General features: G+C 35.9%; 1 protein-coding gene across 2 annotated transcripts in view; it reads left to right on the top strand.

Annotated features, from left to right (window-relative positions):
* MS3_00001943 (uncharacterized protein) overlaps positions 1 to 18200 on the top strand; it is a gene marked incomplete at its 3' end in the record, with an annotated part of 36674 nt that continues 18474 nt past the window's right edge. The window contains exons 1-5 of one of the 2 annotated variants that reach the window (XM_051209464.1): positions 1 to 1407; positions 6868 to 6966; positions 9544 to 9603; positions 12906 to 15289; positions 18031 to 18137. In XM_051209464.1, the coding sequence (XP_051074922.1) occupies positions 18043 to 18137 (95 nt within the window). In that variant the 5' untranslated portion in view covers positions 1 to 1407; positions 6868 to 6966; positions 9544 to 9603; positions 12906 to 15289; positions 18031 to 18042. The remainder of the gene's footprint in view (positions 1408 to 6867; positions 6967 to 9543; positions 9604 to 12905; positions 15290 to 18030; positions 18138 to 18200) is intronic. The other variant, XM_012939741.3, reaches the window with a different exon arrangement.

Here is an 18200-nt window from a genome sequence, read left to right as displayed (position 1 = left end):
CTTAGTTCCATATGTAAAAAATGTGTAGATTTTGACATTTGAACTAATTCATACGCATCATACGAACATGATAAAAGCGAGAGACTCATTAAATGATTGTAATGAAAAACACTTCATATACAAATGTGAAAAGATGGATACGAATTTATGGTTTTTTTTCTACCACATCAGTTCTAACTAAACACGTTACTTCCTAATCAACCGACTGAAGTTTTAAGTAGTTTATGTTTGATGATTATTTTTCATAAGAAGGAAATCATAGTGTTACCATAGATCTACTATTTACATGATACATCAATTTTTTAGCGGTTAATAGCAAAGTACTGCTAATTGAAAGACTTCCAGTTTCAATCTAAACAGTAGAATGATATCAGCTTATTTCGATATAATTTATATTTTCTAATTGTTCAACTGTTAAATAGAATAGCATCGAGCTTCCATCATTGAGGTTTACATTATGAGCTTTTAAGACTATCGCACTCAGTTCTATACATTGTATCAATCCAGTAATCTTTATTTATTTTTGCTTGTATAATTTCAACATTTTTTTGTAAATGGTCTGAATAAACGATGACTAGGGTACTCAATTAGCTACGTGTCCGTCCTATCATATTTTCTCCTTTTTTTAGTACCGATACTTCTAATAATGGATATGTAGCAACGAATATACTACTAAAATTCATTAGTCAACCCTTGATCCATTAAACTGTGTTTCAAGAGATTTTAGAAAATATCACAATGTTACCTTATTCTTTTTAAGACAGTTTCATCTGAAGGTAAATTTTCTAAAAGAAGTAGACATATCTTGGTCAAAGTGCTAGGATTTTTCATCTCATCCTAGGGTTAGTGAATATCTAGGAAGCATAGTTCAAGTATGCAGCGCATAGGAGGAGTAGATCTCTTATTTTTGTAATCGTTTTTACACATCATAGGATATGAATAAGGTTTTCCGTTTTCTTTGTTTTAATTTTATTATCTACTTTTCTTGTCTAGATTCACTTATGACTGGACATGCCAAAAAATTCATTAAAAAAAAACAACTTTGTATTTCCTTATTTTTTAAAAACAGATTAACTTATGCTTTCTAAGAATTTCATATTATCACATGTAAATTGGTGTCAAATCAGTAAATTATCTTCTGTGAATTCATTTATTTCATTACAATGTCAATGGAATCATTCTATTCAATCATATAATCAGACTAATAATAATAACAATGAGGACAGTAGTGAATTTCTAGAAAAGCTTAATGCTGCTAAAGACAATCCTCCTAGTGGATCAGCTTTATATCAAGATGATGATCATTTTTCTCCAGTTGTTTTTCCTGATCCTATATTCAATTGGGAATCTATCAGAACTAGCGTAAACGCTAGGCGTATGCATGAACGATTCAATATTGATAAAATTGTAAGTTTAATTAGTATTTTATTGTTTATATGTTCTTTAATTTCGATTATTTCTCTTCTCTGGTCGGTAGAACTTGATTAGTCCTGTGATCTACAACAAGAATCTCTTTAAGCAGAGATGTATGGTGGCTAACAGTGTAATCCAGGATGCGCATTTCATCCTATTTGGGGCTCGTTAGCTGTATGTGCCTGTATTTCAAGATTGACGTTCACTCCAGGACTCGGACCCTTCGCGTTGTAGGCTTAGCTACTGAGTCCAGATGGCCACTAGCTTGTACAATGGGGTGAAGTCCCCGAGTGCACATCGACTCTGGGATGCAGGTACATCTAGTTGGCGAGCCTCAAATAGGACGAAACGCGCATCCTCGATTCCACTTCTAGTTACCATTCATCTCTGCTTATAGTGCTTCTGATCTAAAGATGGTCGTTTCGTCCGAGTATGAGACTTCTTGTTCGACTTTTAACTCGACTGAATCAAGATCCAAACGTCACACTCAGGAAAATGACAGATGAGTGTAAGCAGCTACAAAACATCAGACACAACAATGAGTTAACTGAACAGGTAAATCCTAATTTAACTTGCAATAGTTTCAGTGCTATTACTAGGTTAAAAGCTCAGAAGCCAAGAACAACTCGTAACAAACTATCAACTGACTGTTGGTTATGCGGTGATTGGCATTATGTATGATTCTGCCCATTCAGGAAGCATAAATGTCAGGTGTGCAACAGACGTGGATATAAAGAAGGTCATTGTCCACTGAATCGTACGTCCCAGCCCAAGAACAAATATATACATCCTCGACATGTGATGAAATTAGCGTAATCTACATCTCATTCTGTGGTAGCAGCCTTCCAAACAGACTATGGTATTCGGAGAAAGTATGCTTCTATCCAGATTAACGGCATATCAGCTCGTCTTCAAATTCACACGGCATCCCATATCACCCTAGTGTCTGGAGAAACGTATATGCTGCTTGGGAAACCGCAAGTAAAGCCATTTAAGAAAACTGCTAAAAATTCATCAGAAGTGCTAAAATTGGTTGGCGAATTAAAGTGTGAAGTTCCCTACAATGGGACTAACTGCAAAGGAATATGCTATCTGGCTGAACGGCCAAACCTTGAACTTCTTCGTCTAGATATGCTAAAAAAACTTGGAATAATCGATATACCATTTAACGATGTCTACGACGCGTCGTGTTCATCATTGGACACCCCGGTACTTGTAAAAAAGGATAGGTGCAAGGTTTCCGTGGCAGTGTATAGATTTGGACTTTGCTGGTCCACTTCATGGACAAACTTACCCTCTGGCAGTTGATGCATATAGCAAGTGACAAAACATTTTTTTCATGGAACACCCAAATTCAGGCTGCACAGTCAGAAAACTACGTCAATTATTCAGTCGTTTTTGGGTCTCAAAATTAATAGTTAGCGACAATGGAACACAATTTACGTCAGCTATCTTCTCGCGATTTTGTAGGCAGAATGGAATCAATCATATCTGAACACCTCCGGTCCATCCCCAAACCAATGACAAAGTGGAAAGCTTTGTTGGCACATTTAGAAATGTTCTGCGAAGACCAGGAGGGGAGGGGACCACCGAAGAGATCTAAGAGAGGTTCCTGTTTATTAATCGCTCTACACGTAACCCTCAGACTATTTGACAAGTCTTTCTAATTGAACGCTAAATTTGGTTCCTAAGCTCTTCTGGTGACCCCCAGGTTAGATCTACGTAGCGACTTGAACACGAGAGAAAAGGCGTGAAATATGTAAGAAACACATTATTCCAAAGGTTCGTTTATGTAGAGAAAACCTAGGGTTTTATGGTATTTTAGAAGTCCTTAGGTTTCCCGAAAATTCTGGAATGCTACTAAACACAGTAGCAGTGTAAGTAATTATCCAATCAGAAACTCGACATGTGACTCTTCACTTTCTAGATGTTTCTGGCAAAACCTCTAGTGGACGCTGATTGGATAAGATGCTTCTCAGTGTTTTCAGAGCCTTTGTTGGCTTTTTTTCGAGTTTTCTGGATCTCCCAACACTTCCCCTCTTCCAGAAAATAAGACTTTCTTCGGATCTACGTGCAGTTTGATAAGTGGTTTTCTGCGGCGTTCGAACTTTCTTAGTATCCAGCGTCTATGAGTGTCTGTTAGAGTTCCTGCCATTGGAGTATATGTAATTATCTCTAGTGGAAGACTCACTCGACTATCTACCGTGTTTAGCGTCCTTTTTCTCGGTGTATTTGGTTGATGTGTCTAATCCACGTTACGAAATTCCCACACACTTTGTACAAAACATTTCCCATTCTCTTGTCAATGACTCCTGGTTTCCAACGATTTTTCTCAATGTATGACTTGACGAGCACTTTATCATCCACGTTAAAACTCCGGATATTCTGATTTTGTCTGCGTTCAACCATTGGTTTAGGTGGCAACATGGCGTCGAATATAGTTCGGATGCTTCTCCCGAGCATCGCTTCAGCAGGGGATTTTCCATATGGGACGATAGGGTTAGGCGTAGTTCTATAAGCTGTTAAGGATCTCGTAATTACCTGACTTGTGTCCTCGCCTTTCTCTTACGGTAGTGCTCTTTTGAATGTGCCCACGAAGCGTTCTGCCTGTCCATTTGATTGAGTGTGATAGGATGGAGAGCGTATATGTACAATCCCATTAATGTTGCAGAAGTGCTTGGATGATTCTGCAGTGAGTTGTGAGCCGTTATCGGTCACTAAAGTCTCCGGAACTCCAAAGCAGCTAAACAGTTCAGATAACTTGCTAATTGTTTCACTCGCTGTGGAGTTTACCATGGCATAGATTTGTGGTCATTTTGTGTGTGCATCCACTATGACTAGAAACATTCTTCCTCGTATTGGGCTGGCAAAATCTGCATGCAGCCTCTCTCATTGTTGTGGTTCACACTTCTTTGAACTTTTAGCTGCTTGCAGGTACGACGAACAATTGTGGCATCTGGTGTAGTTAATGATCCAGCCGCATGTGATATGGCTTTCTCAGATCCATCCGGCATGATATGAGAAATAGTTGCTCCAATGCCGTATTTTGAAGCGTCTGATGCTACTACAATGGGTAAAGATGGATCGTAATAGGTGAGCAACAGATCCGAGACTAGCATTTTCTTGATTTCGTCGAAACCAGCTTGGCAATTTGCAGATCAATCCCATTTTACATTCTTCGCCAGAAGATTATTTAAGGGGCACGCAGTTGATGAATGTTAGGAATAAAAGCTCCATATTGACTAACTAGTCCCAAAAAGGATCGTAGTGTGGGGACGTCCGTCCATCTATGCATAGTTTTCACTGTCTGGATATTCTCTGGATCTGGTCTTCTGCCATCCTTGTCGATTATAAATCCGAAGTAGCGTACCTTTTGCATACAAAAGTTACATTTCTCTGGACAGAACCGAAGTCTATATTCGGCTATTCGCGACAGCACCTGGTCGAGCTTCTTTTCTAAATCCATTCTATCTACTCCCATAATTATTACATCATCCAGACAAGCTGCAGCACCTAGAATATCCTGTAGCATAGTATCCGTTACTTGCTGAAACATGGATGGGACCGTCTTAACTCCGAATGGCAGTCGGTTATACCGGAATAGGCCCCTTGTGTGTGTTTATGGTGAGCAGATCTTGACACTCATCAGCAACAGGAACTTGTAAATAAGCTTCCGACAAATCCAACTTTGCAAAGAGCTTACCTCTATTCATTTAAGCAAAAAGATCTTCGGGTAGGGGTTATTGGTACTGATGAGTTTCTAGGGCTTCATTTAACCCGGTTGAGTAATCAGCACATAAACGGACGCTACCATTAGTCTTCTTTACTAGCACTATCGTGCAGCCCATTCTGAGAAATTCACCGGTTCAATGATACCCAATTTATGAAGTCGTTCTAGCTCTTGTCCAACCACTGGGAAGGCAGTAAATGGTACAGGTCTCTTAGGTCGAAACACTGGCTTTGATCCCTGTCGAAGGGTAAGAGCAGCTTTAAATTTAGTACATTCTCCAAGACCCTCACTAAATACCATTTTATGTCGTTTTAATGATACTTCCACAGAGTTTTTCTCCTCAACTTTCGACGTACTGACTTTGTTACAGATCGAGTGTATGGGACAGTCTCCCAATTTTCTCCCACGTTCTTCTGCTTATAAGCGTCATGTCGGAAGCTGTGTCTAACTGTAAGCGGGCATCGTACCGATTAATCTTGAGAGAAACATATTGGTTTGGGGATGGACCGGAGGTGTTCAGATATGATTGATTCCATTCTGCCTACAAAATCGCGAGAAGATAGCTGACGTAAATTGTGTTCCATTGTCGCTAACTATTAATTTTGAGACCCAAAAACGACTGAATAATTGACGTAGTTTTCTGACTGTGCAGCCTGAATTTGGGTGTTCCATGAAAAAAATGTTTTGTCACTTGCTATATGCATCAACTGCCAGAGGGTAAGTTTGTCCATGAAGTGGACCAGCAAAGTCCAAATCTATACACTGCCACGGAAACCTTGCACCTATCCTTTTTTACAAGTACCGGGGTGTCCAATGATGAACACGACGCGTCGTAGACATTGTTAAATGGTGGAAATGCTTGATCTAAAGGTGAATGTATCTGAACCTCTGATCTGTTCTGAGTCATATCATTCCACGTTTCCAACCACTTTTTGCGGTTATCGCGCATTTACTATGTATATAGTTTGCATGTAACAACTTGACTCATACCAACCGTAAATGACTTCATGAACTCATGCCACGTTCTGGTTTTGGTACCGTTAGCTGTTATTTGATCTTTTCTTATGTCAACGTATATTGCATTTTAAGGTTGGCAGTATTTAGGTATTCGTAACACATTTCCTAGCTATATTCGTCGATGAAAGTTTGTAGCTTTGTACATGGAATTGTTTTTTTTCCTTGTTCTCTAATCTTAACCTCAACATTGTTCACTAATTGCTTCCAACATATGCGAGCGTTACTGGGAAAGGATCTATAATTATGAACTTTTAGCTTACACATCTGGTCCACTTTCACAGTCCATGTTCACAGTTACATAATAAAGCAAAACCTTCACGTAAAATCAAATTTAACACTTTCAGTTCTTGTAGTAATACGATATCATTAAGTCGTTCAGTCAAGATTTATTTATTTCTTAGTTTTCATTTTAATAAACTTTCAATAATAATCCGATTCATAATAAAAATGATTATTATCTTCCAAACTGTACTTAATTCCCGAAATCCATTGATATATTTATAAAAAGAAGTATAATTTAAGATTGCACTTATCAGAGTTTATCATTGTCGCCATAATACATTTTGTGTGTGTGTGTGTGTGTCTGTATACAGTTGTTACCATAAACAAGATGTCTAAACATTTAAATTTGTAAATGTTATTCAATGTTAAAAAAGTATTTTGTGTTTGTTGAATAAAACAAACAACTGTATTCCAATATTTAATAGATAGATTTAAAAAAGCAAATGGATGGTATTCATGAACAAGTAAATGCCTTAAAAGAAGATAGAATTTCACTTCAATATCAATATGAACACAATAAACAGGTATATGCAATTCTTTTTCTTTTTCTTTTTTTTTTTACAACTTTCATTAACTTCCTGTTTTTCTCAGAAATAATTCAATGAAATCTATGTACTATCGTTGATAAATTAAGAATATTGTTTAGAAAAAGATACTAGAAATAATAGAATCAGTGTTAGTGAAAAGACTGTAGTATGGACTTAAAGTAATACTCATTGTTTCATAGTTTGTAGTCGGAACTGAAATACAAGAAATTGTATTTGATTTCTTAAATATATTTACTTGATAAATTCACTAATGATACATATATATTTCTCTCAGTTGAATGGAGGGACATTAATAAATATATGGAACCCAACAATCAAATATAGATGCACATTTGGTTTTGAAGTCGTATGTTTTGTATGATGGTTAGTGACACTATTCAGTTTTTAATTATATTGTATTCTCTGATGTAGATGGTTTAATTGTGGTTCTTTGAATATTGCTCTGGATAGTATCATCAACTCCTATTTCATATTGAAGTGAGCTTTTCCGTTATTCTACTAGTGTTAATTTAGTTCTTTTTTATGACTGTTCGTGAATGCTTGTCTTCGTAAATTTTATTATCTCCATTTATTTCGGCATTCCTATTTACTGTCGTTTTCGGTTGACCTCTGAGCATTTACTTGATTAACCTCTTCCGTACGGGTTGATATATTGAATCTTTGTCGATATGTCCGCCAATCGATATGAATGTCATACCTCTAAACTTCATGTACATGAATATCTATCTATATTGATATCAATAATAACATACCATTTCGCTTAACTGCTAATCTCTGTTCATATATGTGTAAGTAATTGGAGCATCCACTTTGTTCAACGCTATATTTCTCTCATTTGGTGTAACATATTTTATAGATGATATCGCATTTATCTTCTAATTTGACATTTATGGAAAAAGTGAAAAGTCCACTTTTACACATGAAACAGGCGCTGATGATAATATATAGAACTACAATGACGGCTTCGTAATTAAACTATCTATTTCGGAGAATAGAACAATCCTAAAAGCATCCTCTTGAATCCCGAATCGCCTACATCATCTTATTATATCACTCAAATGCCGAAAAATCGAGGTAGATGAGCCACAGTTCGAACACGGTATTCGAAGGTTATATAATTGACTTTCACAAAATTTATTTCTAGTTATAACTTGTTTAAATTCTCGAAACTTCATGCCCTTTCTTCTTATCCGATGAAACGATGTGAGTATATTTATTGGTACAACGTAGACAAGATGTAATCTATTAGACTTGAAATCCATTTATATATCTGTACCCGTTTTCACATGGTTATAAAATTCTGAGTACAATGAACTAGACAATTTATTTTCATTCTATGGAGAAATATGGAATGGTGTATTGTTGTAAAAGTTATGAAAAAAATAATTATGTGCATGTGATAATTGTGCTAGTCTAAAAAGGTTCCACAATATGCAGTAATTACAATTCTTTTTCACATCAATATACAAAGCACACGTTTTCACTTTATTGTATGAAGATTAGCTGTGATACTGTTGAGTATTGTTACATTTTCTCTGAGCGTCAAGTAGAGTTAACCATATACATATACATTCTAGAATTTCTAAACTGTGAACGAAAGTTTGAGTTTGGCCTCTACGTTTACCTTTCCACCATGGCCCCCAAATATCCTGGTACGGCCGCGAGTGAGGAGTCCGCTCTGCCTATCGAAATGTTCTTACATGGCCACGCGTATACAGTCACTACTATGGAAGTCATACTCACTGTCTTCTCTCGGGGGGGGTGTTTACGAACTTGGGAGGACGAAGAGCGAATATCCGGTACTTTAACCAGGTTTGTGGACACGGAGGGTCCACTTAAGGGAGTTGTAAACCCTGATTCCAAACCAGTGGTGCTCATGAACTTCAGTATCCTGAGGGGACAAATGGCGTATAAACCTATTATTAGTCACCTGCTACCATTGAACTACATCCCCTAACGTTGCTCCACTGCCTTGTGAATTACATCTCTAGGTCAAAGGCTTAGGCGTGGCCCACTGAAAAAACCACGCGCTTTAGTTTGGGCACCCGGGCAGTATTTCAGCCCTCACACAAATCAAATAACGAAGCGTGATGCATATGTATTTGGTGCCTCCTTGTGCCAATATTTATGTGTTTAAATAAATAAATAAATAACCATGGTCCATTGTCAAAAGTTAATAAATTTCTAAGTGTTATTCATCTGAATTACTGTGAGTAGAGCATAAATTTGGCTGTGTGAATTTGTGTTTTTTTAAATACTGTGGTACTGGGCTGGGTGGGTTGACTTATTTTTAATATCATCATACCAGGATTGAGTGGATCAACTGCAAGGTACTGAAGAAAATCTTTAATTAGATTAATCATACCATTTAAAGAATGTAAGTAGCCTTGTGACGGTAGCATTTAGGTTTTAATATTTTTCTTCCCGTAGATCTAGAACTATCGGAATAGTTTCTATGTAAGTTAAAAATTTAGTCACTGACAATCTTTCTTCCATTTAACACTTGTGAAGATAAATGTCTTCCTTATTTCTATATATTTTCTTTTTGGAAAGGATCCAGATGAAGTTAAAGCTGCTGCACGTGCATTACGAAGTGAACAAAAGTCACTAGAGGTTTGTTGCCATTTTTCATTGCCCTCCATAAATTTATGCAATCAAGTGTTCAATAGCGTGTTTAACCGTTAGTTATTCAAAGGTGTTGTTCTCGTCATTTTTATCATTAAAAACACGAAGTTCAGTGAAGGGATCTCTTTTCAGAGAATTAATTCTCATGCTGTGCAATCGTCTGTATATATATATATAAACTTGTCAAAGTATTAGTTTCATGTCTGTATATGAACAAGGAATAAATATTATGATGTAATAGAAAGGTTGCAACACTAGATCACGTAATTTAAATAATAACTATTAAAGATTGTGTGTGTAAATAATAATAATTATAATAATCTTGAAACACCGACTTCGGTGGCTTGGACATGTCCTACGAATATCGTCCCAGAGAATTCCACGTCGTACATTATTTGCCGACTCTGGGACTGGTTGGAAAAATTGGAGAGGTGGTCAGTGTATGACATGGTGTCGTGGTATGAAAGAAAGCTGCAAAGGACTGGGTCGTGTCGGTCCTTCACGACTCCCTAGTTGGGGCCCGAGAGGTGGTGCAACACAGTGGCTATAGACGTCATCAGATATGGCTGAGAATAGAAGCCAGTGGCGATCCTGCCGTAACCTTCTTTTACTTTCTTCATAAAAAGTGGTTGTATCTTCCTAAACTGAAAGATTTCTTCTGACTGTACCTTTCCGTTCCCCCATTATTACTATTATCATTATTATTATTATTATTATTATTATTATTATTATTATTATTATTATTATTATTATTATTACACTTCCCTACACCAATCTCTTCGTTATTGTTCTCTTTTTTATTACACTCCTTACCTTTTTTTCCTTCTCTTTAAATTCTCATTGTTTTGTGTGGCGCATATATATTTGGCGCACTCTTGTACCCATATGTATGTGTTCAAATAAATAAATAAATAAATTGTGTGTGTGCAAATAGAAAACATTGTAAAATTAATAAGTTAGCAGTAGATTATAATGTGAATGAAGTAAGATGATTAAAATATTTTTGTTACAATAATTAAGAGTTATAGAGTTGTACAATTAGACAGTGATTTCAAAAACAATTATGAATAAAGTCATGATTATCTACGATATATTTAAGGAGAAAGGGGGATATTTTCAAATATTAAATGCAATTTTTTTGTACGCACATTCTCTTCGACTGAATTCCCGGGTATTGGTCTCCTTCCAGGAGGTCCACTTATCGACATGGAATACGCGGATGACATAGTCCTGTTTGGTGAAGACGCTGATAAAATGCAGGGTCTTCTGGTAGCACCAAGCAACAATGCCAGAATGTTTGGAATGCGCTTTTCTCCCTCCAAATGCAAGTTGTTGCTTCCGGACTGGTCTGCGTCAACACCTGAATTAAGGATAGGGAGTGAAGTAGTTGAGTGTGTCGACCGCTTCACTTATCTTGGAAGTCTGATCAGCCCTAATGGGTTGCTGCCTGAGGAAATCTCAGCACGGATTCGAAAAGCTCGTTTAGATTTTGCCAACTTACGTCACTTATGGCAAAGGCGAGATATCCGTCTATCAATAAAAGGACGAGTATACTGCGCGGCAGTCCGTTCTGTTTTACTTTACGGCAGCGAAACATGGCCTTTAAGAGTAGAAGACACTTGTAAGCTACTAGTATTTGACCACAGACGCCTTAGAAATATTGCTGGCGTCTGCTGGGATCACCGGGTAAGTAATAGTGAGGTTAGACGCAGGGTATTAGGGAATGATGGCAAATCAGTTGATGAGGTTGTGAATCTTCATCGACTGAGATGGTTAGGCCACGTGTTACGTATGCCTGAACACCGATTACCACGACGTGCAATGCTAACCGGTGTTGGAGATGGTTGGAAGAAAGTTAGGGGCGGCCAAACCAAAGCGTGGCATCAGTACTTGAAGTCACTAATTTGTGGTCTGAGCCATGTTGGTAGATGCAGACTACTTGGTTGGGGTCCGCGTGACTATCGTAACCAATGGTTGGAGACTTTTGGTGACATGGCTCAGAATCGATCACAATGGTGCAGGTGTATACACTCACTGTCTTTCCTTAAACTATGAGATGAAAATCTCTTCATATCTTTCTTTCTACGAACTAATTCTTTCTTCCTGTACTATATCTTTATATGCAATCTTTCTTTTATATATTACCACCTCTGAATTAACTAATTTTATGAATCCAGTGTTCATCTTGTTGTGTTAATGAGGTATGGCAACTTGGACCGATGCATATATGTGCCTGGTCCTACGTTGTAGCTGACTGACTGACTGTACGCACAGTTTTGGCTGCATCTCAAGGTTGGCAAGAGCTTCTGATGCTTTAAGGAGTTGGATATGAAAAAAATCTAGGTTGATTTGGACGAATTCTATAAACAACCTTAAAACCAACCTGTGGATCAGTGAAGTGGTTGGAATCGAATAAATGTTCAAGTATGGAACTTTTAACTGCTTTCCTCTCACCTCTGTAGAATCTCACTGAAACATATTCTCGTATCCGAGTTGAAAGAAAGCGCTGGCTACTGCCTGTGTACCTTGCTCCACAAGAGCAGGTGAACTAACACACTTGATAAAAATAACATTCTATACAGGAAATCTGTGACTGACTTTTACTAGCAGGAAGCTTTTCTGTTTCTATAAAGTATTAGCTCCCTAGTCTGGGCGCCTCCATGTGTACATACCAAAAATTTCATATATATATATGACCATAAATGATGATTTCTTCAGAATAATTCAATAGTTTACAGAATCTTTTCCTTTTATTTAATCTTGTCTGTTCATCAACGTGACTTGTTGATTTAATTATCTTATTTTATCATTATAATATTTGTTTATTAAGGGGTTATTTCGTATTAATGTAGACGAACTAATTATTGTATGCTTGTATAGTAGCAATATTTCGAATAAAATGGTATTATAAAATATTTCGTATTTGTTAGGATCATCCTACGAGCCATTCTGAGTCTAGGTGCTGGGTACTAGGTAGTGATGGAAAACCGATTAGTAAAGTAGCTGTTACTTATCAGTTGATTTATTTCAAACATGCAATACGTACGACCATCCATCGCCTACATCGACGTAGGATGTTTTCTGGCGTATTGATGGGTTATAATAAAGCTAGGGGCAACCAAGCCCAAACATATTATTAGTCCATGGAGTTACTGACTGTTAATAGGTGTAGACTATCTGATTGAGTTCTGCACGATTTTTGTAACCGAAGGTTAGAAACGTTGGGTGACATAGCTGAGAATCGGCAACAATGGCATATATACTTTCATTTTTCGTTTTTTATTTTCTAGATTATCTTGCGATTTTTTAATCACAGGAATCTACATTTTCTCCTCGAATCATATCTTCTAAAACTTATCTTTTATACGACCACTGGAACTATTATTACTTCTACTACTTCGGGATTTGCTTTGATATTTTTAACTCACTGTATTGATGTGGGGTAACAACTTCAGTCGATGGACATATGCTCCAGTTTCTACATTGTATATGATCATTTAAGTAATAACAGGTTTTACTATCACAATGAACTTTTCTTTTACTGCAGAAAATATTTAAATTCAATTCGAGTCGGAAAAAAGTTTTAAATTATTGGAATATACGTTAACATCAGTATAGACAAATGTGATCGCCTTTTCGATTGTTTCTAATTGTTATTCCTTTTCTAAAATATTTTCATTATGCTATGTCATCTTTTCTTAGTAGATATACGTTAAATGAAGAATATTTGAGCGAACAATTGTTTTCAATAACTTCATCATCAGACTCTACAGTTATAAGTCCATAATTATGATATTTTACAATGGCCAAAAATAAGATATACGTTACTTTTATTTTTAGTCAATGTTTATATTAGTAAATAAATTAATAAGTCCATTGTCTGATATTTTCTATCTAATAGATATTAAAATAACAATTTATATCGAAAAGCGCGAACATCTCGATTTAAGTTGTCTTCGCAATACTTTTAATAAGTAGTTGAAGATATTGGTTAACATGATCAGTTGTATTCATTTTCCATCCTCCTCTAAATCCTAAGTATCAATCAGATTTGTTTCTTTCGGACTAACATTTCTTATGTTTCGATTTCTAGTCGGACCATAATTTATGGACGCCTTTGAGCGACGCTGTAGTGACCTTGGGAATGTTTACCTACGAACTAGGACTGAATGAGGGTTATAAACTAGTATGAGGAATTAAAATTATGGTTTATAGTTGATGGTTAGGGTTAGAAATTCGATTTAGGGTTTTCATCACGAGCTGACACCAGCTAAAATGCCGAGACTCTATTTAGCCAAATGGGTGAATCAATTTCGCTCTAAAGTTCAAGACTTATTATCTTATATCTGATTGGTTCGTCCATAAATTCTAGTCTCGCCTCCACTATTTTTAACACTATTTCTAATACTGTTCTCATTTTGTTGATTTCCTCTCACTAAGCTAACGTTAGATGTGGCAATTCAGACTGTAAACCATTGATAGTTACTAGTAACAAGTAATCGATGACATTGGGTAATGATTGTTAATAAATTGAAGCTGTGATTTTGGACGATTTGATTACAGTTTAATGTTTTGAAGGTTTCTTATTCTACGAAATATGAAAGTATTAGGTAGTTCGATTTTGTGTATTTTGCTAAGTGCTTATTATAGACAATACTACAACTGTCTTTGGATTCCTGGTTTTCAGTGATACTCCAGCTGATATCAATTCGTCAAAAAAACCATATCTATACTATTCAAATTCTTGAAATATGTTTGACAAACTGTTTTACTAAATTTCAAATCTGCATTATTCATGATTTTGGTATATAATTATAGTAATAGGCGATCCAAGTTTTCACAATATTACCTTAACTGATAAATTATGTTTAGAAATTTTTAAATAAATTCATTCATTATCTGTTCAGAACTTCGTTCAAATAAGTTATAACATTGAAATTACGAATCATTCAGTTCAATGATGTAGTTCTATAAGTTAATTAATATTTATCAAAAGGGGTTCTGTGGAGATTTTAGTAATTTCAATAGTTGAAATCATGGGCCAATCGAAGCTAAATCACCATGGAAAATCTCGAAGCACTGGACGGCAGTTCGTCCTCAGCAGTGCGCATCCACTCATGATTTCAACTACCGAAATTACTAAAATCTCCACAAAAGCCCTTATGATAATAATCATCTGCTGATTAGTGACTGACTTCAAGACACATTTCCTGGAGTTTAGTGAGAAGCCGTGACCAGTGGAGTTCAACCAGGTCTGTTGTGAGATGTCAACTCACTGAAGACAATGGTGTACGGTGGCGCAATTTCGTGGAATGGTTGAAGTTAGGCATTAACACCGTTGGGTGCTGGCTCAGTGGTCTAGTGGTTAAGTGCCCTCGCGCGAGACTGATAGGCCCTGGGTTAGAATCTCGCGGGGGGCGGGATCGTGGGTGCTCACTTCTGAAGAGTCCCACAATAGGACAAAACGGCCTTCCAGTGCTTCCAGGTTTTCCATGATGGTCTAGCTTCAATTGACTCATGATTTAAACTATTGTAATTAATATTTATTCACGTCGACCACTTTATTCAACTGTTTTCCTCACATCTTATTTTAATTCAGGTATCATTTAAGAAGTTGGATTATGAATTTAAAAAAGAATCACTCAATTTACCCAATATCATACATTCATTAACTGTAAGTTAATTATTGTTAGATGGTTAGTTGAGATGCATTAATTCAATCCTAGTTATGCATATTCTATACTGTGGATTATAGTTAATTTTTTGAAAGGGATAATATGGTAATTTGATGAATTTATCCTTTTACGCTTTATATATTTCTACTTCTGAATAAGCAGTTGATTATTCTTTGTATACTCTCACTCTTCAGTTTTCTTTTCATTTTAAGCACATTCCTTATGTTCTAGTTTCTAATGATATGAACATTATTATTTCTTCATCTCATTTTGTTAATTTCCACTATGCATGTATTTGCAAATGAAAATCACTCAGATGGATGTTAATAGTATTTTTGTTTTCTTTAAGAGCGAACTAGATGAATTGGATATGTTTTAATAATTGATCAGTTGGTAATAGTCAATGCTAATCAAGTTCCATCGATCAATTTTTAATATGGCTACTAATCTAAGTGGTCTCGTCACCACACTTAAGCTATTTATCTCGTAAAACACGATTCTAATAAAAGAATATTGACTATGTCTTAAAACAAAGAGTTATGACTTACATATTCTTGTAAACAACTGTTTAGTGTTATTTTATCAGTCAAACTACATGCTCTACTCATAAATTTCACTTTGTCTATCTTCTGGCAAAATAATACACAATTATATTAAAGTATATACTCATGAAGTAAAATACAAAAGCTATAAGATACCTTGTATAGCACACATATTATATGAAGATGTTTTGAGGTTAAAACTAAACAAAAACCTTTGCAGTTGAAGAGATATGGTTATTAATCACCGTTGTAAGAATACATACCTGCAATATTCCTGTGTTTCTCTTACTACATTTCTCTGCTGTATCAAACATATTGTGTTTGATAAGGGGCTTTTTGCTGTTCTTATGTAGGACACCCATCTTCTGATCTTTGCTCGAGTCTGTAATAAACAGATGTAAACAACATTTCAATATCTTAGTTTGATATCAACATTTTATGTTCATAAACGACGTAAGAAAACTTTCATATTTCGTGGAACATGGGATCATTACGTAATGTCATTAACAATTAATTTTCGGATGAATGAACGAAAGCAAAGATTACGCAACCAAAAAAACCCTGATTAACTATATCATGAAAATGTTCAAATTTCGAACGATCCTATCTAATGATCGACACTGATAATCGTACATTTCTTTAACAATAAACCTGGATATCCTTGTACAATTTTCAGATTAACAATTTGTCAAGAAATTTACTTAGGAATATCTGTAGGCTTTATTCATTCTGTGTTGGTTTCTTCCAATATTATATTACAAGCAAGATATTCGTTCAACATGTGTACTGTCATGTTTGTTAATATAAACTAATAGAAAGTATTTGTACTAGTTTGGCGGCGGTGGTTTCGGAAACATGGATCCTTCTAAACTTGAATTATTACTCGAGCAGCAGATGAAACTTATTCAAATGTTAGCAGATGCAGAGTTTACGTCTAATACTCAACCAAGCAGTTCTAATCCTACTACTACTGGACCATCAGTTGATAGTATCACTAACAGTATCTCCGAGTTTCATTACGATCCGGAATCCAATGTCACGTTTGATATGTGGTTTCGACGTTACGAAGACTTATTCAAATTTGACTTTGCTAATCAGGATGATGCTTGTTAGGTCCGTTTGGTCCTAGTGAACTAGACAGGTATTGCAACCTAATTCTGCCTCTAAACCCACGCGATCGCTCATTCTCGGACACGGTCTAGTCATTGAGCCAACAAGATGCAAGTCGACCCCAGGAAAGTACACTATTACAAAGGTGAGGTGTGTTGGGGACGTTATATCCCCAGAACTCACTTGGAAAAGGATCTAATTGTGTAATTGTATTTAGAAAATTTGATTTTCTTTGTTTTCGCGCCAAAAGCGCTCTTGTCACCTACATGTCGTATTTCCCACTGGGAAATGTCTTAAATGCTATTGGTCCATTGCGTCTTTTAGTATGCTATTTGGTAACTCTCCCCAAGAACGGTTTTGTGCTGTATATATACGTTTTGATTTGTGTTTGTTGTTATCGCTCGTTTCTGGCTGTTTGCAGAATATACTTCCCCGTTCCAAACCTGGACTTCTTCCTCTAGTTAGCGTGGCTGGGATGCATCAAATAGCTAGCTTACTGGTGTTTGGTCACCGAGTCTTTGTTCTCGTTTGCAGATTAGGTGAACTGGTGATAGCTTCAACCCTAGCAACTGGGAGCATCAGTAAAAAGTTTACCTTTTTTCTAGCATCCCACTCATGACTTTTTATTACTTATTCATTTGCATCATTAAATCGCCAACTATACCGGTAAGTTGAAATTGATCTCATGCCACTACTAATTTATCATTTTTAATACTTAGCTGTGATAGATTTTTCATATCAAACGTGATGTTTGTTTCTTTTTGGCCGATAAACCTGTTACTTTTATCTCTGACGAATATTAATCTTTTTTTTTCAATTTTAATTCCGTTAGGTAATAATAAACATAATCACTGGTAAATAGAGAGAAAAATTCCTTTTTTTGGGGTTATATTTTGACAGTTGATAATTTCAGTATTTAAGAAATCTGTCTGAATTCGTTCTGATTAATAAAAAAACTAACTATTGTTTCTTTTTCCTTTATTTTCATATGTTTGTTGTGATTTGTGTGGACGCTGGGCGGGGCGGTACGGCAATATACATGTACATGGGTTATTATTATTATTCAAATATTCACATCTGTATACAAGCCTGTCGATGCAATGAAGTCACAGAATCCAATTAAATCATATCGTAAGAAAATTTGTACCAGTAAAAAGGTACTTTGGTCTAATCTAGCAGATGATAATTACAATGAGTAAGTTGAGTGATCAACACTGATATCATTATTTCATATTATTTATAAACGATTATTTGATAG

The sequence above is a fragment of the Schistosoma haematobium genome, chromosome 1 (assembly GCF_000699445.3).
Source record: "Schistosoma haematobium chromosome 1, whole genome shotgun sequence".
Lineage (NCBI taxonomy): Eukaryota > Metazoa > Platyhelminthes > Trematoda > Strigeidida > Schistosomatidae > Schistosoma > Schistosoma haematobium.
The sequence above is the reverse complement of the archived record's forward strand: the minus strand, read 5'-3'. Positions and strand labels throughout refer to the sequence as shown.